The sequence below is a fragment of the Ahaetulla prasina genome, chromosome 2 (genome assembly GCF_028640845.1).
Source record: "Ahaetulla prasina isolate Xishuangbanna chromosome 2, ASM2864084v1, whole genome shotgun sequence".
NCBI classification, from domain to species: Eukaryota; Metazoa; Chordata; class Lepidosauria; order Squamata; family Colubridae; genus Ahaetulla; species Ahaetulla prasina.
Genome location: NC_080540.1, coordinates 162,650,149 through 162,673,017, shown reverse-complemented (window position 1 = coordinate 162,673,017; position 22,869 = coordinate 162,650,149). Strand labels below are relative to the sequence as shown.

Here is a 22,869-nt window from a genome sequence, read left to right as displayed (position 1 = left end):
GAGTGGGGGCGGGGGAGATGAAGAACCTGGTCTAATAGTCCAGAGGCTGGCCCTCTCTCTTCTTGCTGGTAAATCCAAAAGTTTGGCCCCTTAAAGGAAACCACCCAGGCGCTAGCAGTCAATGAACTAATAAAGGTGCAAATGGTTGGGTGTGATCACAATAAGAGAAGCAAAAGCAGAGAAATAGCTTGTTCCCATCAGATGTTGGGACTGCAGGGAAATGAAATATAGGGTCACAATAAAAGAGAATATTTGTAGCTCAGGGTTGAAATGAGGAGTCCTTGGTGCTTTCTGAACTTGGTCGTTTTCTTGCAGATCTTTCATTACCAAAACTAGGTAGCACTGATGATGTTACCTAGTTTGGGAAATGAAACATCTGAAAGGAAACAACCAAGCTCAAAAAGCACCAAAGATCCCTCAGTATAAGGCCCTTTTCATAGGTGTGGAGACACATCTACATGTACATCCTGTTCTGCTTCATTTTGCAACTAAAATTATATTTGTTTATAGGGATACACTTGCTCCACTCTAGGTGATGGCATTGGCAACTGATATGAAAGACCTTTCCAAGGCATTTAATGGAAAAGAGTTCTCAAAGGATAATCTCCTGGTTCTGGTAATTTCAGAGCATTTATATGTCCCAGATTCTGGCACAGTTGGATTTTTCTGTGTCTGGAATATGCAGTCGCTTTTGCAATGGTCTCTGTTCTCCTTTTAATTACTTTGCTCTACTTCTGACTCTCCCAGAAGAATTGATCTTCTAATATAAACATTGTCTTCTAAGAGTAGAAATGTCTAGAATAAGCAAAAGGGTGATAGTTTGCTTCCTTAATTATTCCAATTGAGAATAGACTAACTAGTGCTTTTTAGATGACCTGAATAATTGCTCCCATAAACCTTGAATGTTGGTTATGTGGGCTGCGTAACCTGGGAGTTTTAGTCCAAAACAGAAGTGGGCACCAGATTGAAGATCTGGATTTAAAATATAGTATAACAATCAAGAGGGCTAATATATAAGTTTATACTACACATCCCATCAGATACATCTATGGAGCATAGAGTAAGCTTACAGGACCATTGTTTCCATTTCTATTTAGAAATAAAACCTTCAGAGTTAACAGAAAATACTCCCAGGAAAGTGAATTGTAGGCTAAATGCCTTCAGTTCAAAGATACGCTGAAATGACAGGAACTAAACAGCCACCAGAAATATTCAGTGTGGTGTAAGATGAGGTAGCAATGGTGAGCTATGCCACACAGGGTTGTGATAAGAAATAAACTATACTTTCCTTCAAGGAAAGACCACATGTTTAAATAGATGCATAACCAGTCTTCCACCTTCTCCTAGGCTACTGAAGGTTTGGAATTCTATACCGGAAATGAAATAAATAAACAGATCATTTGGATTCTTTAAATGAATGTTCCTTTTATCTGAAAAGTTCATTTCTGCCTTCAAAGCAATACATACAGTAGCAATGTGGCATATATTGCTTTCTGTGATGTAATGCATAAGCATATTCTATGCCAGTGAAAAATATGTATAGGATACCACTATAGGTGCAGGAACGCACTCACACAAGCACTGTTGCTGCTTATGTTTCTTTTTTTCCCTCTGGAAATATAGACACATTACAAAGAATCAGAGATCTAAAGGAGTTAATATACAGGTAAATATACCGCTGTAATCATACTTGTGTGGATTTTGTGAATAAACTTGTTTGCATCAACAGCAAATAATAGCACCAACAAAAAGCTGAGGGGGTTGTGATGCAGGCATATGTAAACTTTTCCCTATCCAACTTCGGATTGTTTTTTGGGGGGGTAGGGGTGGGGGAGAATGTGTAAATGTGAAGAATCAGGCGCTGTTCTGGGTAGCAGAATCATCCCTTACCTAGCAGACCAATCTTTGAAGGATATTTTGCAAGGAAGAGAGTGGTTCGTTTATAAAAAGATCACTAGGATCCTTTTAGCACCATTAACCTTTGGTGCTGTTCTATAGAGAATGCTCATCTTGCATTCTTTCTACTTAATTTGAATTTGTGGTCAGCTGGGTGTTTTCCTTTCTCTTCCCCCCTTTAAAAAAAATCACAAAGGAAGAGAAATAAATAAATGGGGATGGATGGAAGATAGACAGATAGAGGAAGATAGATAGATAGATAGATAGATAGACAGATAGATAGACGAAAATTATTCTAATTGCCTTTTAATCTAACGTGGGAATGGGAATCCATTAAAAAAAAATCCAGTGGCTTATATCTAGAGTCTGAGAACAATAGTGCATTATGCTTAATCAGGAGCTTTGTTATTTGTAACGTTTATTTTTTTTCCCCCACCAGGGTACTCAGTTTAATTTTTCACTGTGTAATAAACTATTATCTTAGTTAATCCCAATGGTGAATCCATCAAAACCTTTTAATAAAACGTTTATTAGTTCCTGTGATTCAGGGAAAGCTGTAAACAATAAGTACAGTGCAGCAAGCGGAACTTAACAGAAAGTTGAGCTGATGTGGTGGTGGGGGTTTTGTTGTTAAGTAAATGTAGGAGGGTCTATATTATCTCCCATCTGAGTTTAGCAGTTATAATTCTGCAGGTTTTGTCAATTGCAACTAGCCATTAGTCAAGCCTACAGAAGCCAAAGGAGCTGTGATGCTAGACAAGAAACATTTCAGGAATGGTATACAGAAAGGCTTCTCTGATGCATCAGTTGGAGACTGAGTTTTAAAGGGAAGGGAGGGGAGAAAGATGATCCCTATATTGAGGGATAGCAGGGAAATTTGTCTGGTGGGATCGTATCCCCTAAAGGCAGAGATGAAAAACTTTGGGAAGAGAGAGATAATGAACCTATCAAAACACTCCTCTTTAGAGTCAATAATGGGGAACTGTTAAGGTTAGAGTGAGAAGAAATAGTTATATGGAAGGGCTACGGAAGAGACTGATGGGTCACCCTCCATGAGACCAATCCTTCTCTCTGTTGCTTTCGTCCTTATCCCTCCTTCTGTGGCATGTGAAATCCTGTGTCAGAGATGGGATTGTTAAATCCCAATTTCTCTGCTTATATATGTAATTCCACGCATAGCCTCAGATTTCCTCCCTAGTCTCAATTTGTTCACAACAATAACAAATTGTTGGGGCCGGGATAGCTCAGGCAATAGAGAAGCCTGTTATTAGAACACAGAGCCTGCAATTACTGCAGGTTCGAGCCCGGCCCAAGGTTGACTCAGCCTTCCACCCTTTATAAGGTAGGTAAAATGAGGACCCAGATTGTTGGGGGGGCAATAAGTTGACTTTGTAAAAAATATACAAATAGAATGAGACTATTGCCTTATACATTGTAAGCCGCCCTGAGTCTTCGGAGAAGGGCGGGGTATAAATGTAAACAAAAAAAACAACAATATCATTCATTTCAATGGGTTCAGGTTGCCACACCAATGCAACTACAAAGTACTGCGAAAACACGCTAGGTCTCCTCAGGGAGAGGAAGAACCAGCAATACAGCCCCCCCCTTTTTTTTCTCCTTTCTTGAAACACCTATTGAGTTTCCTTCTGTCCTACGATTAGAAGCCATCAGAAGTTAAGAGCTCATGCAGTACAAATATGGTCAGTTCCAGAAAGAAATAGAAGAAGAACTTGCCTCTGCGAAACTGTGTTGGTTGATTGGATGGATGGATGAACAGGCAGATGCTAGAGAGAGGTAGATATATAGTAGATAGATAGATAGATAGATAGATAGATAGATAGATAGATAGATAGATAGATAGATAGATAGATAGATGGATGGATGGATGGATGGATGGATGGATGGATGGATGGATGGATGGATGGGTGGGTGGGTGGATGGATGGATGGATGGGTGGGTGGGTGGGTGGATGGATGGATGGATGGATGGATGGATACGGTGGGTAGGTGGATGGAGAGAGAGAGAGAGAGAGAGAGGAAGGGAGGGAGGGAGAGAGGCGAAAATTAGGTAAGTAGATGGCAGCCAGTGTTCAGGGAAAGAGAATGGGCCTTGTCTCCCACACTGAACACGAGCTCGTCCGCTCCCCACCCCCCCTCTCCACCCTGCTTTTGAAATAGATATATATTTCCCTGTCCTCCTTTCGACCATTTAGACCCTAAGCCTCGACCGTGGCAATTTCAGTTGTTAACAGCTCGAAGCGCCGGCGCTCTTTACGTCCAAAGCTGATTTGCTTTCCCAAGGGACACCAAGGGCCGATTCCTTCTCTTGTGGGCAACGATCCGAACGGGATTTCACTGTACGGTCCGAAAGCGTTCGGCTCCAGGAGGAAGGCAGACTCCGCTTGCGAGGATGGATCCCTCTGGCTTTTCAGTTCCTCGCCGTCCTGCAGGAATGCTGGACTTCAAACTCCCGGGAGAGAAACGGGAGGCAGGAGGTGGAGAAAAGGAGGAGGCCCTGCTCGCCTCGTAAGCCTCCTTGCCAGGCCTGCAAACGACGCCTCCTCTCTTGGAAGAAGCCTCGCTCTCGCCCGGCCTCATTGCTCCCCAGCGGATCCTTGAAGGGTCCCCCTTTCAGGACGGAGCGCCCAGCGCTGATCGGGGCTCCTGAAAACGGCGGCAAGGAGCCCCTCTCCAACGGGGGGGGGGAAGAGATGGAGCCCTTTCTTTGGGACCGGCGTCAACTAGCCCCAATCCTCCACGCGGGGGTTGCTGCTCCCCCCTCACAACACAAGCACACACAAACACAAGCACACATACACACACACACGCAGTCGCCTTGAGCCTCCCTTCCCGCTCCGCCATCCCCCCCCCCCGCTCCTCTCTTTTTTGGTGCTTGTTTTATCTTTTCACAGGGACCTCTGAGAAGGAAGAGAAAGCAAAGGGCCGACAGACCGGCGGTATTTACAACCCGAAGTCAGCCAGGCAAACCCCCCAAGCCGCTTCCTGTGATTAGACAGATCAAACCGGACACCTGCCTGCGTTTACGACGCTTCTCCCCCCCCCCCCTTTTTTTTTTCTTTCTCCTGACTCTGAGAGCCTCCGTAATAAAAGCCTATAGTAGCCTCTCATTCGATTCCAAAAGAGCGGAGAGTGGATATAAGCCACCTGGGGGAGGGGAGGGGGCAAGGAGGTATGGGGTAGGGGGCACACAATGCTGAGAGAAAGTCTTCTGCCTTAAAAAGAGGCATTACGGATGATGGCCCTTTCATTTCCTTTCTTCTTTCCTTTCCTTTCTTCTTTCCTTTTTTCCTTTCCTTTCCTTTCTTCCTTTCCTTTCTTCTTTCCTTTCCTTTCCTTTCCTTTCTTCTTTCCTTTCTTCCTTCCTTCCTTTCCTTTCCTTTCCTTTCCTTTCCTCCTTTCCTTTCCTCTTTCCCCACAGGCATGCTTGCTTAACAGACTTCACCAATCTCCCTACAATAGTGCATAAACAGCCATTCATGTTACCGTGACTTGTTTATATTATACATTCAAACCGGCTATAATCCTGCCTTGGCCAGAATAGGAACAGGAGGGGAAACAGTGTCATATGTATGTATTTTCTCCCTTCCTTCCTCCACCACATGCCATTTTCTGGAAAGAAGAAACTTGAACTCTTCCAAACATGGCAGATAGGAACGGTACTGCCTTGTATATTTTGATGTTTGGTAATAATGCACGAGTAGATAGAGAGGCAAGAAGTAGCACGTGGCGTTGTGCAAAGGATTGCAGATATAAAGGGGCGGCTAAGCATGACAGACTCTGCCGAAGAAGGGTGTAATGAGCTGGATATTGGTTGTTAGTTTTTGCCTCCTGAAATTACTCTTCCATTTTCTAGGCTTCAAAAAAATCAGGCCAGGATATTAGATAGGCATATGGTTGGGTGGACAAATAAGTTTTAAGAGCTTCCCTGTCAGCCTGCCTTCTTTTCTTCCCTTTTCCTAAAATATGACTATTGTCCTTTGCTTACAGAATGAGGCGATTGGGTTATAGATTATATTTGCAAAGAAAGGAATTCACACCCTGAAATCGAAGTAACCCAACAATAACAGCTACAGAACACGACATTTGCCACCATGACAGGGAACGGCTTGAAGCGGGATTTATGGGTATCACTGGCAGGAAAGGCAAAAATGGCAAGCCCAGCAAATCCAAACCCCCCCCCCTCTTCAATCGATAACTGGGAATTCAATTCTTAACCGAATAGAAATGCCATTTGATAGCGGAGCTCTTTCTGGACCAAATTATAAATCAATATAAGCAACAAATCAGTCAATCACTGACATTGGTATAGAATAGATGCTCTCTCGCTCTCTCTCTCTCTCTTTTTTTTTTTTGCTTTCTCTCTTTTTAAAATAAGGAGTGGCAAAATATAATATCTTCAACATCTCCTTCTCCAGTAAACAAACTTACAACACAGAGAAAGAGAGAGCTAGAGATCGAAATATACAAATTTTGAGAAAATCAGAACTGGAGCAAATAAATTCTGCATGGGGCTAAGATTAATTTTTAAAGCGTGGTAGAAGAGTGGGAGAGAGATACTTACAAACCCTAGCATACCTTTGGAGAAATCTTAAATGTTAAAAAGGAGCAGGGAAATTATTTTAATGGCTAAATATACATTTCCCAAGGAACTAAAGAAGGGGACATGAGGATCGAAAATAATCAAACAACTTTGTTCCACCCAAAATATTTGCACAAGATCTGCTGGCAACTTGAGAATTGCAAGTCTTAAAAAACTAACAACCGATACACCAAAACCCATACAGCATCAGAACTTTGGCTCCCACCTGCTTGTTAAACATGGGCCTATCTGACATCCAGCTGCCCTGAGAAATAACTTCTCCTTTCTGTCTTCAGAGGCTACAGAATAATAGTACACTCTTATGTGGATGTAAGAGAATTTTGCTTCTCTCTTTTAAAATAAGGAGTGGCAAAATATAATATCTTCAACATCTCCTTCTCCAGTAAACAAACTTACAACACAGAGAAGGACAGAGAAAGAGAGAGAGAGAGATCGAAATATACAAATTTTGAGAAAATCAGAACTGGAGCCAATAAATTCTGCATGGGGCTAAGATTAATTTTTAAAGCGTGGTAGAAGAGTGGGAGAGAGATACTTACAAACCCTAGCATACCTTTGGAGAAATCTTAAATGTTAAAAAGGAGCAGGGAAATTATTTTAATGGCTAAATATACATTTCCCAAGGAACTAAAGAAGGGGACATGAGGATCGAAAATAATCAAACAACTTTGTTCCACCCAAAATATTTGCACAAGATCTGCTGGCAACTTGAGAATTGCAAGTCTTAAAAAACTAACAACCGATACACCAAAACCCATACAGCATCAGAACTTTGGCTCCCACCTGCTTGTTAAACATGGGCCTATCTGACATCCAGCTGCCCTGAGAAATAACTTCTCCTTTCTGTCTTCAGAGGCTACAGAATAATAGTACACTCTTATGTGGATGTAAGAGAATTTTGCTTTCTCTCTTTTTAAAATAAGGAGTGGCAAAATATAATATCTTCAACATCTCCTTCTCCAGTAAACAAACTTACAACACAGAGAAAGAGAGAGCTAGAGATCGAAATATACAAATTTTGAGAAAATCAGAACTGGAGCAAATAAATTCTGCATGGGGCTAAGATTAATTTTTAAAGCGTGGTAGAAGAGTGGGAGAGAGATACTTACAAACCCTAGCATACCTTTGGAGAAATCTTAAATGTTAAAAAGGAGCAGGGAAATTATTTTAATGGCTAAATATACATTTCCCAAGGAACTAAAGAAGGGGACATGAGGATCGAAAATAATCAAACAACTTTGTTCCACCCAAAATATTTGCACAAGATCTGCTGGCAACTTGAGAATTGCAAGTCTTAAAAAACTAACAACCGATACACCAAAACCCATACAGCATCAGAACTTTGGCTCCCACCTGCTTGTTAAACATGGGCCTATCTGACATCCAGCTGCCCTGAGAAATAACTTCTCCTTTCTGTCTTCAGAGGCTACAGAATAATAGTACACTCTTATGTGGATGTAAGAGAATTTTGCTTCTCTCTCCAAAGGGACACCAACAATTTATTTCCAAGCACCTTCCTTGCTTGGCTAATTTCCTTCTCCTCTTACTTCCTGGCAAAGCATATCAAATAGAGCAGGCTGAAAGGGGCATGCGGTTGACTTTCTGTTTGCTCTTTTCCCTGCTTTTTTTCTGCAGGGTAATTCTATTCAATGAGATCACCTTACAGTTTAGCAATGGTGCCACACTAGCAACTTGCTGCGGGAGGGTTCAGTTCCACAAGTAAATTTGCAAAATGCCTGCAATCTACCCCACTACTTAAGACATTACGAGGCCGGCGAAGCTAACAGGATATATGGTGTGTGTGCTTATAGTAATATAAACAAAAGTTTCGTTTCACATTCCAACTCCCAGATTTCTTCCTTTAAAAAAAAAAACGACAGAGATATCAGCTGATGTTCATAATAGGCAGACAGATAAATTGATCCCTGACTCGTTTTTTTTAAAAGAAAGCATTTAGGGCTTGGCAATATGGGAAACAGCTATTCTGTCAGCCATGTTTCTCTTTCTATAATGCACGTGATACCAAGGTGAAGTGATTGTTTTAAAAACAGAGATCATTTTTTATGGAGTCCAATCTTTATTCAGATAACTAAAAATAATAATCATCTTAAGGTGAATATCCATGAGTGATGCATATTTCCAAATAAAAGCGCAGAAGATTAAGCCTTGTGATCTATTCTCTCTACCTGTGGCAGAAATTATATTTATGGTTCTTTTTTTAAAAAAAAAGATAAGTCCCCCCAGATGTACCACAATTTGAACAAAATAACACATTGAACTAAGTAGGGGATTAATGAAGTCTGGCTGAATTATTAGAGGGAGGGATAGTATTGAAAGAAAAAAAGGAGAAAGAGGAGAGGATAACTCCACAACTCTTGTTTTGATCTCAGTTTTGTTTCCTCTGGTTGGCTTTGACAAACATTCTTGCCTGATTCCTTCTTGATTTCTCTCCTCAAGGAGAGAGTATGGAATATGGATCCTGTGATCCTATTCCAGCCAAGCTCCTCATCATCTTGGAATCACTGGAGGCTTTTAAGAAAAGACTGGACTGCCACTTATCAAGGCATTGCAGGGTCTCCTGCTTGAGCAGGGAGTTAGACTAGAAGACCTCTAGGGTTCCTTCCAGCTCTGTTATTCTACCATTCATCAAGAGGCACAAATCTTCTACTTTCCTTTCTATCTTTCAGTAAGTAGAAAGATTAGAAAAGAGAGTCAGTTTTGTCTCGTGGTTAAAGCACCAAGCTACAAACTAGGGCAGTGAATTCTAGTTCTGCTGACTGGGTGACTTTGGGCCAATAACTCTCTCTCAGTCAGTGGTGGGATTCAGCCAGTTCGCACCACTTGTTAACTTTCTGAGCAGTTTGGTGAACTGGCTGTTGGAAGAAATCATTAGGGCAGAGAACCGGTTGTTAAATTACTTGAATCCCACCACTGCTCTCAGTCCAACTCACCTCAGAGGGTTGTTGTGAGGAAAATAGGAGGAGGAAGACGTGTTAGGTTCAGTACATCCAGTGCCTTGAGCTATTTATAAAAATAAAGGCAGGATACAACTAGCTAAATAAAGGGGCACCCTCAAGAAAGAAAACTGCATCTAGAAAAGAGAGGGTGGGAGCAGATGACTCAGCATTTCTGGAATTTTAGAAGAGTGTTTCTCAACCTTGGCAACTTTAAAATATGTGGACTTCATCTCCCAGAGTTCTTCAACTAGCATCCGGACTGGGGAATTCTAGGAGTTGGAGTCCACATGCCTTCAAGTTGCTAAGGTTGAGAAATGCTGCCTTAAAGGATAAAATATTTGAGGGTGGTGGTTTCCACCCCTTCTTGCCCTCTTTTCTCACTCTGCTTTGGCAAAGACCTGCATATAATACTGAAGCAGAAACTGATATGAAGTGGAATCCCAAGACAAAACTTCTGATTATAAATAGCAAAGGGAATTATCTATCTGCCTTCCTACTATCATATTCTAAACCAGAGGTTTACCAGCACACTCTGGCTTAGTGTGGAATTTGGAATTTCCAAATTCTCAGGAAGATTGGGGAAAATAACAACCCGGATGTCAACAAACCAGAAAATGCCTGCTTTGAATATTGTCTTAATCAAATCCCATCCTTCTGGTCCATCCAACCATTATTTCCAGCGAGGATCAGCAGACTGAAAGGCTAGGCCCTTCTGAACATCCTCTGGTACTGAAAGGTCTAGGGCTGTAGAGGGACCTGAAGTACAAGTCAGACAGGTTCATGCTACAAAAAAGTCTAAAAATAAACTTTTGGGAATTCACCAGCCTTACCCAAGAATCAAATGAGAATCCAAACTTTGTCTTTGGTTTCTTGGATTCAGAGTTTCTTCTCCAGGAAGTGCCCCCAGGTGGATGCATTTCCAAAGCCACCAGCAGATAAACAACCTCTGAGTCATGCTAAGTCACAGCCATGATTCCTTCTCTTTATCTACTCTATCTACTCTTCTACCCATCCCAATCTTTCTATCAAGTGGAAACGACCCTGTGCCTTTTCTCTCCTTGACCAGATATGTGCTGCTTTAGAAAAATCCATATTGAGGCTGAGGTGACACCCAAGAGTAGGATGATTTTTCCACAGAGATGGATCTTAAGTGTTCTGGATCCTAGGGTTATTTTGTATTTAGTTTTGAGAGAAGCAGGAAACAGCTGCACATTCAAGAGAAGAGATCCCAATCATTTAATCCCTCAAGAGATTAGTTCAGTTGCCACCTCTTTCAGTGCTCCAAGGCAATGCCAGATCTTCTCTGCTCCAGTGCAAAATAGACAGGAGAAGCACTGTGGGCCTTTCACTCCATGTGTTTAAAAGATTCGGTCAGTTCTTTGTTGGTTTATGTTATTTTCAAGGAGTTCCCCTGATATAGATGTTATAATTGTGTACAGATTAAAATGTTGAATCTTTTTTTTTAAAGGAGTCTGTGATTCTGCTGCTGGGGGGGGGGATGCTATACACAACATAGCATTTATACATAACATGGAATGCAATGGATAGCTGATGATCTTCCTCCTCTTTGTCTAGGGAGATTCTCAGTCATCCAGGTCATGGTTGTCCCAAAGGTGCTTTCTCGAAAGATAACTGGACTTTCTTTGAAGAAGCTTTGAAGAAGCTTCTTGAATGAAGAATGAAACCTCTTCAAGGAAAAGCAAAGTCCAGTTGCCTTTTGAGAAAACACCACTAGGGTTTCCTCCTCTTTCCTTACCTAAAGGATTAAATTTGCACAGCTCCTCTAGGCAGCTTCTAAAAGGATTGTGGGGAATGTAGCTTATGTTGAGTGACCAATAAGCAGGAAGTACTGGAGAGGACGGGCGGTACCATCCCAGATTCTTGAAAGAGAGGACTAGCCTGTCTTTCTTTTTCCGCTTTGAAGCTACGGAGGCCCCTTTAAAGTAAATTCAGATTGTGTTCAGAAATCCAGATTAGTTTAGCTGAACTGGTCCTGCAATGGTGCTGAAAACAGATCTCTGCAAGTGAGCTTTTTGTGTGCTGGGGCAATGGCTTATGAAATTTTAGTAGTTGCAGCCCTTAATAAACCAAAGGGGGGGGAAGCCATTGCCCCCACTACAAGCCTGATTGATTGCTCTCTGAATGCAATTGAATGCAGTTTGCCAAACATAAATGTTGTGCATGTGTGTTCATATGCATGTCTATAGTGATAAAGATGCAGACACACACACAGGGTATAAAATGTGGGGGTGGGGTGGGGGGAAATGACCATTGTTGCCTTTGTTGTTTTCTTGAGAGATTCTTTCATAATATTTTTCTTTATGTGTGGGCCTTTCTTCCTCTTTTTTTCTTGTGTAGACATTGAACGTCCTCAGTCTTCAACAGTTGTCAAAGATCTGGTATGATCATAAAACCTTTCGCCACCTTAGAACATCTTTAAGCGCAACCAACTACATATTTGCATTCTGGTTCCTGGATTTCTATCCCCAAAGAGGTGTAAGGCCCTTCAGGGCTGAAACTTAGGGGTCCTCCAGGGACGTTTGTCTCTCCTTGTCTGGCTCTAACCACTGCAACACAAAGCCAGTAGAAGCAGGAATGCAAAGTAAACTTTGGGGAGAGCTGGGTGCGAGTTTAAAGAAGAGAGAAAAGTCTTCAGGTGGAATTGGGTTGGTGTCAGGGCCAAATCGTTTGTATAATGTGTGAGTGCCTGTGAGAGAGGGGAGGGGGAGAGAGGAGGAGGAAGATGAGAAGGCAGAGAAAGAAGCTGGTAAGGGGGTGGGGAAGGAGTGAGATGCTGCTGTTACCAATGCCAGTGCTTCCTCTGGAGTATGATGCAGCTTGAACGCATTACTATTAATTTACTATTAGCCCAGACCATAACCTTTTGAATGTAAAGGGTGGCTTTTAAACATTTGGCTTAACCCAATCCAATATGTTTTCTGGGAACTCCTCCGTCTTACTAATTTCCGCAAGAATTCTCTTCACGCTTATTATAGGAGCCTGCTGAAATTTGCAAACCTCTGCTGGAATACAGTGAGCCAGAAACCCCTAAAATGGAGGGGGCTTTTCCCATACTCTTTCTAAGAGAATACTTGTAATAGAAGACCTGGGACTAGGTATACCTCAAACTATGTAATGGCATTCAGGGTTAAGAGTACTACCAATGGCAGGAGGATATTGGAATTAAGCAATGTATGTGTTTCTCGGGACAATTACATTAATTTCCCTCTTGTCACTCTTTCCAAGGAAGCTATTTAGACCAACCTTGAAAGCGAGGAGCAGAATGGATAAATAATTGTACAGGGCTATTTTTAGTGCCTCGAGATGTATTAGACTACAGACTCCCATTTCTCCAGCAAAAGGGTGTTATGTGTCCATGTATCAGTGGAGAACTAGGTAAGGGTAAAGTGTAGTTAGAAGAACCCGCAAGAATGGAAACACGTCTGTCATAGAACCTGGCCCTTTAACAAAGGACTCTGAGAGGCTTAAGTCAGAAAAGGACAATTTGGCACACCTCTAGAAAACAGGATCTATTCCCTTAAAGCTCCATGTCCTAATCTTCATGTAGCAGATCTAAATGTTCTTCTGAGCATAAGCTTCTGCCTCAGCCTTTTGGAAACCTGTTTAAGTGTCTTTTGATTTTTATATTGTCCTATGGCAAGAGAGAGTCATGAGGAAGGAGATAATATCCACTAGAGGCTGCTCCCCTCCAGCAGAGACACAACAGCAGCTTGTGTTGTTTTCACACAAAAGTAGAAAAAGAGGAAGGGGGAAGAAGAAGAATATCCTTTGTTGATTAACTCCCATATGCTCCTGTGTGTAGAAGAGCTGTTGACTCTTGGAGGGCTTGTAGGAAGGCAACGGAGAGGAGTGGGAGGTGGCGACTTTCAATATTTTCCACTGAAGACTATTGCGAGCATCCCATCCCTTAGAGAGAATGGGAAGCAATTTGGTTCTCTCCTTTTTTTTGGCAAGCTCCAATCAAAGTTATTCATTTCCTTTCATGGTAAGATAGCACTTTTCTTATATCTCATAGATGCCCTATTTTGGAACCCATTGTCTCAACTTTCACTGGGCAATTTCACCATTGCTCGCTCTTAGGAAATAAAGGATACCTTCTGCACTATTGTTGAGATAGCCAAGTTTCCCTTCGTTGACACTCAGCTAATGCAGTGTATGAAAAAAACAAAACAAAATTGTAAAGCACTAGATGTAGGCCTTCCAACATACATGCCCTTAAAATGTTAATCCTGTGCTAGCTAACTGGGTAGGGCTTTTGGTTGAGAAGGTCCTATGCTACTTTCTTTTCTGAATGTTCAACACAGATATAAGAAAAAACAAGGTGAGATCAACATGAGCTGATTGTCATTTAATTTCTAGCTAAGGTGATAGGACACCCTGGATCTACTACTCCCATTCTCTTTGTCTAGTTTAGGTGAATTATCCATGATTGTCATCCCAACAACCGTTCAAGACCTGTATATGTATAGGGTCCATATACAGCCACTATATGTATAGACCTAGGCTTGATTTCTTAAATTGATGGGAAATTCTGGGAAAGGCACTGATCCATAATAGGAGGAGGAGGAGGAGGAGGAGGAGGAGGAGGAGGAGGAGGAGGAGGAGGAGGAGGATTGGGACAGCATGGAGGGAAATCCTAAAGAGAGAAGAAAGGTGCTGTCTTAAAATTTACCTAGGAGCAAATTAGGCCTTTCGAGAGTTGCCCTGAACCTGATCTATGACAAGCTTCCTAGGTAACTTGGATTAGTGCATAAGATAATAGCAAAAGAAAAAGGGAATAAGCGTCTTGCATAGCGCATTTGGAGAAAGTCTTGTTGCTATGCTGGCAAATTGTTTGCCAGAGTCCACTTAGGTTGCAAAGGAGGTCTCTTGTTTGAAGTGTGCAAAGGCCAGATCTTCTTTCCTAGCTCATTGAAAACATCCATGAAAAGTTCCTGGGAACCAGGGTGGCCAGGGAGCGGCCTTCAGCCATGATATCCATGGGAAAGCTCTATCCGGATTAACTGGCTCAGGCAAAGCAAGAGGCAAGGACGTGTGTTTGAGGCGAAAGAGAAGAAGCAAGCAGAAGAAAGCTGACTTAAGCAACACAAAACAAAGGGACATTGCAATGCTCTGGCACACAACTTCTGGGGATATGATGTTTTTTTTTTTTAAAAAAAAATCTCCTCCTTTCCTGACCACACAAAGATGTGGTATTTTTGGCCTACCTCCAGCCTTTCAAAGGTGTTTCCACCTGACAACATCTCTGGGAAGACCAGGACTGCCCTGTATGAACCCAACTGCAAGGCTTATGCACTATACCTACCTACCTACTTTCTTTCTTTCTTTTTCTCTTTCTTTCTTTCTTTCTCTTTCTTTCTTTCTTTCTTCTTTTTCTTTCCTTCCTTCCTTCCTTTCTCTTCGTCCTCCTCCTCCTTCCTCTTCTTCCTCCCTTCCCTCTCCTCCTCCTCCTCCTCATCATTCTTCTCCTCCTTCTTCCTCCCTCTCCTCCATTATCCAAACCAAGACTCAAAACTTCTTAAGTGAGTTTCTCTTTGGAAGAAACCTTTCTGACTCCCATTTCCCTCCATCCTCAACCACCAAAGTGGCAAAGGAAACCACTGAGAAAGAAGGAGAGGGGAATAACCTCTGCTGAATCTCTGGAACATGTTTTAGAAAGGACCTTAATTTAATTTCCAGTTAGGTAAATGGAGCAGGAGGCAGAGGTTGGAGGGGGGGGGGAAAGGAGGTAGGACAGAGACCAAAAGTCTAGATCCTCACAGTCGGACACCCTGTCAAAGCCTGTCTCCTCGGGGTGGGGGTGGGGGTGGGGGGGAAGAAAGCTAGAGAAAAGGTGCAGCGGATAGAAATCTTTCCACTCCCGGCAAAACAGCTCCTACCCTACTACCGTCACCACAGCTCGAAGGCCCCATATGTGAGAAGCAGGGAGGATTTTGGAGCGGAAGCAGAGGCGCAAGGAAGAGAGAGAAAGAGAGAGAAAACAGCGCACTTACGGGATCTCGCCAGGGATCCATTTGGGAAGACGTACCTTCCCAAACCGCAGCCCGAGACGTCGTAATCGCACTAACTGCCTTGGTCCCTCTGTCCCAGCGTTAAACAGCTCTAGCAGCTGCGATGGGAGACAGTTAAGATTATATATGATGTAAATATATTGTGGGTATGTCAGCTCCCCCAAACCATAAAACTTAGTTTAATGACACCACGTGCTCCGCGAGAGCCACTCAGGGCTTTCGCTTTGGGCAATCCACATAAATAACCTTCAAAAGTTTTAAACTGCTAAATTCAGTCAGAAGCCATTGGTATTTCTGCTAATGTTCTCAGGGAAAGTAAAAGCTTTGGCTGAAAAAAAGAAGCCCGGATTATTATTGTCCTTGTTATTCTCGCCTCTTCCCGACCCCCAAAAGCTCACCCGCACACAGGCACAGATTTGGAACTTGGTGCCTGTCATTCTCTCCCCCCCCCACACACCCCACCGCTCCCTTTCTTGTTTGGAGGCTTTTTAAAAAGTTCCCACTGTGTTGACATGGATGACTATGAAAGGTAAGCGACGTTTCATTTCCTTCTCGGCTTTTCAAGAATTCTTTAGGAAAAAAGGGGCTGAGTTGAAAAGAGGGCAGAAATTGAGGGGAGCGGGGGGGGGAGGAGGAGGAGGAGGTCTTGCACAGCAAAAGTCAACGACAAGCCCAACCACCAAATATTAATCAGTCCTGAAAAATTACTTTTTAAAAAGACAGGAAAGTGGCCAAAATAGTCCCACGTTGTTCGCTGGATAAACGAATAATTAATCATAAGGCAGTGTATCTCCCGGCTGGTTCGCCTTACGGTAATGGAAAAGTTGGAGCTGGTGCTGTGGGGCTTGCAAATTCTCCCTCTCCCCTTCCCCCCCCCACCTCGCCCTACTCTCCTTACGATAAAACAAAAGTACATTTGATTTTGTTAACCCTAACTTGTCAAGTTCAGTTATTCCTTGGCACATTTCCGACCAAATGAAAAGGAAGCGCCTTGGTTTGTGGAGCTGAGGGGAGGGAAGTCAAGACAAACCAGAATAAATGAGACAGATGTAAAACAGCAAACCTTGGCTTAAGGTTAGAGAACAGTTATCCAAACATGTCTACATTTCTCCAGTGCCTTAATAAACACCCCCTTGGATTTGCATAGCAGAGTTTATACTTTTCAAACATCTACACTCTCTCTCCTTCCCCTCCCCCCTTGTAGGCATGTATTATTATTATTATTATTTTAAAAACTGCTCCTGTTTGGAAATTTTATATCATTAACAAGGCCATCTACCATCACAAAGGAAAGAAATGGGAAGGGGGAACCAAAAACTTTTGATCTATGTTTGCAAAATTTGACTGTTAGTGGCAGAAAACCCAAATGAAACCAAGCTACCAATAGTGTAAAAGCCAGAAAGGAAGAAAGGAAGAAAAGGATTTCAGGTAGACAGAAAATTGCAAATAAAACAATTGCCATTGCCTTAGTTACCTTATTATTTTATCTTGTCAATAATAAAAAGACAATGCTAAAAATACCAATGAACTTAGAGGAACAGAACAGACATTTTGAGGTCAGAGAGAGAAAGCTATGGGTTTTAGGAGTATCTTCAAAAGCTCCCACCATCCTGAAAAGTAACTTTTGCTTCAGGGGTTCAGGAAATTGCTCCCTTGTTTGAGATGGTGTCGAGGAAAATAGTACAAAAGGTTTACTGTGCTACTGAGATCATTCCCAAGCATGCATTTCTACTGTAAATAGCCCCAAAGACATGCCAGGCATGAGCAAGCTAGTTTGGGTGGGCTTGTGTGTGGCTTGAGAGAGAATTGGACAATTTTATTTCCCCAGACTCACATTGATACATGCAATTCAATAAAACACATATATGGATCTATGTAGATACGCATGAAACATCTATGCACCGAGTTCTGCCTCCCACACTTCCAGAGGCCTGCATCTATCCCAGTCAAATCAAATTCCCACCTAACTGGGTTCAGTAATACCACCAATAGGCAAACCAAATAAACAAACCAAAAATATAGATGCATGTGAATATATATATATATCATATTCCGGATACCTTTTGTCTTAAACCTAGCACATAAAAATGTCCCCTTTGTTCTTTACCTTTTAGCCCATGTTCCTTGAGAGTAAAGTAAAAAACCTGTCATTCTTATTTCGACTGCTTTTAATAATCACACACACTCAGGAAGTTCAGATATTGTCACCAATAGCCCAGTTTCTTTCTGCACAGGTTTCACTCTAACTCCATGGGAAGTTAACTGGAGGGGGGGGGATGGAACTTTCATTCCAGCAGAGTTGGAGGTTGGGGGGGAGGGAAGTATTATGGTCAAATTCTTTAGAAATGTGATCTTGTTCGGACTGTTGTTATAAGGTGCAATGGAAAAGAAAACTCTTGAGAAACGATCCAGACAGGTTTTGAAGACACTGAACTAGGCTGTGTAAATAGGAAAAGTTAAAACTATCCAAGAAAAGAACAAACACTTTCCCTTCAATGAGGGGAGGGAAGGAATCGATCATCTGCAATTGAATTTATCTTACCTCAAATTATTGTGCAATAATAATAATAATAATAATAATAATAATAATAATAATAATAATAATAATAATAATAATAATAATAATAATAATTGTAGGGGCTAGAAGTAGATAAGAGCCCATTTTGAAGTAATATGAATTGGATCTTTAAACTGATTTCTATTACATTTCCATTTTTGCTATTAGGACTGAGGTCTAAAATTCCACTGATCTGAGCAGGCCTTTAAGTCTAAAACTCAGGGACCCAATTAACTGAAAACGGAGTGCCCTGAATTATCCTAGATTTCAATGAAAGCAATTGAAACTCAACCCTTTCACAGAAAATAGTTTGGAGTGCTAAAATGAACGCACCCGGCCTCACATTTGATGTACTTTACTGCCATAACAAAAATACTTTTTAAAAAAATCAAATAAAGGAACTAAGAAAATATTAGACCTGGTGTTGGGCAGTGCTCAAGAAAAAAAAATGTTCATCTCCACCCACTCCAAACTTGGCCTTTAATCGGGTCGAAGTATTCTTTTACAGTTTATTTTGGTGAATATGCATATCTATGAATATTCATCTGTTCATTCATTCCACGGGCTTTCACATATGATATTACAATCAATAAATATACTGTAGGTATTACAACAACAGGGAGAAGGAAGGGGGGAAGAGACTAAAATTTAAATGGACTATATGTAAACAAAGTGTAATTTGGATAAGGATTGTATATATATGTACATACTACATTAATTACACAACAAATAAATACACGGGAATATTTAAGCCAAGTGAATGCACACTCTTTTCCATCAACCCCCTCATTCCATTCCTCCACAGTGCTGTACTATTTTGCACAATTATCTCCCAGGAGAGATGCGGAAATAGTGTTGCTCTTAGTCCGTTTCACTTTCTTTCATAGATCAATAATACAAAAATAAGTAAATGGAGAGGGAATAAGATAATTACAGAAAACATCCCCAGCACTGAACAAACATATTCTGGAGCAAACAGATTTCCCAGGGTCCCCCCACCCCACCCCGCCTCCGGTTAAGAGCATCTAGGAAACTACACGAGGCAATTTTTTTTTATTCCACGCGCGCGAAACGTCAATATTGTCTCGAGACCACTAGCTCGCGCTTTGCCCGATCCTAGGAGGCGAGTTTACTCGGGAGGCGGCGCCCCTCGAGCCGGACGGCCGGCGGGTAGGATTGGAGCCGCGAAGAAAGTGCTCTCATATCGCGTGGTCGCTTCGGGGCGCAAAAATCCGACTTGGACGCAAAGTATTAGTAGGCATTTCAACAGACCTGAACTTTCCAAGACTTGCAAAATGGATAGAAGCCGAGGCCGTAGGACTTTTCGGGAAATTGGAGAAGGGAAAAAAAAGAGAGAAAAAGTAGCGACGGTCGCACTCACCCCTCTTATGCATAACTTGAGCTTCCCTCTTATTTTATTATGGTTTTTTTTCCTAAAGGGTGTCCTTACTTAGGTTAGCCCTAGGGGAAAGTAAACTCGGAGGGCGAACTTCGAGAGGGAGCAAGGCATTTCCTTCCCAGATCAGCGGGACCCAGGTTAGAGAGCAAGGGGCCGGTAGCCACTCCAGAAGGCTTTTCACCCTGAATTCTTGTTGGAAGCTAAAGACCCGGTCTGTTTGCATACTAATCAGAGGACGCCTTTGTCTGCCAGATTTGCAAGGGTATGTAGTCTGTCCCAGGCTGCTACCCTCCCTCCGCCCTTCCTTTTTTCCCACCTCCCAAAGAAAAAAAGTTTTTCTCAAGGTACAACGACGTGCTCTCTCATCCAGACGTGCTTGACTTATCCCGCCCCACCCCACCCCGACCTTCTACCTAGACAGACTCCTTGCTTTTCAGTTTGGAATCTTTCTTCCATTTCATCCTCCGATTTTGAAACCAGATTTTGATCTGCCTCTCATTCAAACACAGGTTGTTGGCGATCTCTATGCGCCTCCGACGGGTGAGATAGCGGTTAAAGTGGAATTCTTTTTCTAGCTCCAGAGTCTGATAGCGAGTGTAGCTGGTCCTAGAACGTTTGCCATCTGCTTCTGGAAAAGAACAAGACACCGGATAAGGACGAAGGGCGGGGGGGAAGAGTCACGTTAAAGCAGGGCAGCAATGCCAAGGAAGGGAGAAACCAAATGTGCTAAAGAAAGCAAGAGGAAGGGGGACAGGGGTGGGAAGGAAGTTTGGTTGGCTCTCCCCCATAACATTTATTATCTTTACTGGTAGATCGAGGGTTCCGATTGTCCATACTTTTATCAAAGCTTTGGATTCCGTCTCAAGCAAGTCAAGCGGCGGGGGAGGGGGGGCGGCGACGGCTCACCATTTAAAACCCGAGAAAGTGGAGTTAAAGTGTGGGAATTAAATTCAGGGATGTCTTTCCTTCGAAAGAAGAGAAAGTCGTGGCTTATGGGACGTGCAAAAGGTTCTTGGGGAGGTGGGGGATGGGGGAGACACACTGTAAATAACCATAAGCTCATTTTCTTCCCCAGAAAAAGTGCGCCCGAATTCAAGTCATTTCTTCCCCTTAAAAATCTTTCTTCCTCCCTACTTCCTTTTCGGCCCCCCCCCAATGGAATATTGCCTTTATACCCGTTTTGTTTCTATGATCCAATTATGCCGTCATAAATTTGGGCGTATATAGCCTCTAAGCCTTTTAGTGGACAGTTTTACGAGCAATTGATGCCTTAGTCGTAAAATTTACGACCCCGGTTTTTTTTCCCCCTTGTTATTTGCCCCGTATGGCCTATAAAACCAAGGCAAACCCTGTGAAACAAAATCGAGAAGCGAAAGTTTACCGTGGCTCATGTGTAGTTTGGTCATCCACGGATAGATTTGTGGTGGCTGCTGCGGCGACTGCTGAACAGGCTGGCCGCTGGGCTGGGCTGCTTGCACCGGTTCACTCTTGATTTCCCCACTGGTTTTAGATCTATCTTCCAACGGCGTGGGGTTGTTGGTGCCACCAGCCTTCTGACTGTAAATTCCTGGGTTTAGAGGAGCCTGGTCATCTCTGCCTAAAGTGTGCCCTGAAGATCCCATGACAGTACAGGAAGGCCGGTCAGGGTTAGATCTGGGGGTTGAAGACACGTCCACACCGTTCAGAGAATTGGAAGCCCCAGATGAAGGGAATGTAATGCTCAGATCCAGCCCAGTGTAGCAGCACCTGGAGGGCTGAACCTCAGGCAGTGATCCATAATTCCCATAACTTTGCATGGAATACGCAGGAACATTTTGATTTTGCTTATAGAAGGAATTGGCTACGTAGGAACTCATGTCAGGAATTATATTCCCCCCCCCACCCAGCTTCTCTCTCTCTCTCTCTCTCTCCCTCTCTCCCTCTCCCTCGCTGTCGCGCGCGCTCTCGCTCTCTCTCTTACACCCCTTTGATTAGACTTGATTTGTGGCCCTTTTGAAGTTCAGGGTTTTTTGTTCTCCAAAGTGCAGAATTTATAGGTGGGGATTCTTCTTTTCTTTATTCTATGTGCGCTGCCCAAATATGGGATGTTTAAAGAGAATCACGTGACAGTGTTGGCCAGTCATAAATTTGGCTTGATGACCCCAGGAGGTTATTGATGGAAGCCCGTGCAACGTATGTGATATGTTGGCATAACGAAGCCCTGGGAAGGAAAGGGGGAAAAAAAGAGAGAAAAAAGGCCCCACACTCAAAACACCAAGACAATGAGTCTAGAGCGTCACCTGGTGCTAAATTCGGGGTATGACGACCGATTCGAATTCTACCCCTGTTCGAACGTTGGAGGCTTTTGGGTGTGAAACGACACAAATCCTCCAAAGTCTTCGAGGCGATCGAAGGCAAGCGCGAGTTTTCCACCCCGGCGAGGCCTGGGGAAAGTTTGCCTGTGATTCAGATCAATGAGTGGGGTGGACTTGATAAAACACGGCCTTGCGAGATTCGTCAGCCTGTTTCCTTGGGTGTGCCACCAGGCTCTCTGGTGGGTGTCACGGGCTGTGTGTGCCCGGCTGTCTGTGCCCACTAGCAGAATATCCCGATGTGAAGGATTGGGGTTGCTTGCCCGCTAGACACTTTGCCTCAGTGCCTGGCACTTGAGCGCACAGGGCAGGGTCCGCATTCTCCAGGATTCTGGGTGTATCCAAGAATCCCTAACATCAGATATGTGGCAGGCAAGAAACATGCATCTTCCCGATGCATTCCCCCCTCAATCCCACATACAGATCCGGGCATCCAACTACCCGCCTCCGTGGACACGGATGCATCTCTCCAAAGTCCTAAGAACCTGCTCTTCTCCCCGTGTGTGTCAAACAGCAGCCCTCTTGGAACTGTAAAACCTATTGCGCTAAATTCGTCTCTCCTTTTTTTTTTCAAAAAAATTAATATTTTTAATCTGCCTCTGAAGATTTCACTCAGAGTATCTTTCCCGAAGTGGAGAGGACTTTGTGCGGGTCTGCAGTCAAGCTTTCTTTGAGGTGGCAAGAAACGTGGCCTCGCGCGCGCGATAAATCCTCCTGTTTGGGGGTGAACGGATGAGGTGGTTCGCTTTGTTTTTCCCTTCTTCCTATCTTTGCAGGGAAACCGGCGTGGGAGAATTGTGTGTTTGTTTGTGTGTGTGTGTCCTATAGGTAAAGGGATGTGCCATCCTTTCCCTCCTCACTAAACTGACACGCTTGCTAACTCCTTGGATGGCTCTGAGGAGTTCTCTTAAAAAATCAAGTTCGCTTTTCCTGGATACTCGGGGAAGATGTTGGGGTGCCCTCTACTAGACGTCGCCTTAAATTTATTTGGTTTATTTAGGGTGGCGTTACAAAGAATTCATTTGCCCTCCTCCTGAAGTGGCTTCTGTGCCCTTCC

General features: G+C 43.0%; 2 protein-coding genes across 4 annotated transcripts in view; both read right to left on the bottom strand.

Annotated features, from left to right (window-relative positions):
- Positions 1–22,865, bottom strand: part of HOXC5 (homeobox C5) — a 79,909-nt gene extending 57,044 nt beyond the window's left edge. Inside the window, exons 1-3 of one of the 2 annotated variants that reach the window (XM_058168275.1) lie at positions 20,843–22,865; positions 19,875–20,089; positions 18,558–19,382 (exon numbers count right to left, since the gene is read on the bottom strand). In XM_058168275.1, the coding sequence (XP_058024258.1) occupies positions 19,875–20,089; positions 20,843–21,317 (690 nt within the window). In that variant the 5' untranslated portion in view covers positions 21,318–22,865 and the 3' untranslated portion in view covers positions 18,558–19,382. Of the gene's footprint in view, positions 1–18,557; positions 19,383–19,874; positions 20,090–20,842 lie in introns of those variants that run through there. The other variant, XM_058168276.1, reaches the window with a different exon arrangement.
- The window catches only part of LOC131190833 (homeobox protein Hox-D3a-like), a 178,392-nt gene that overhangs the window by 136,472 nt on the left and 19,051 nt on the right, over positions 1–22,869 (bottom strand). The window lies entirely within an intron of this gene.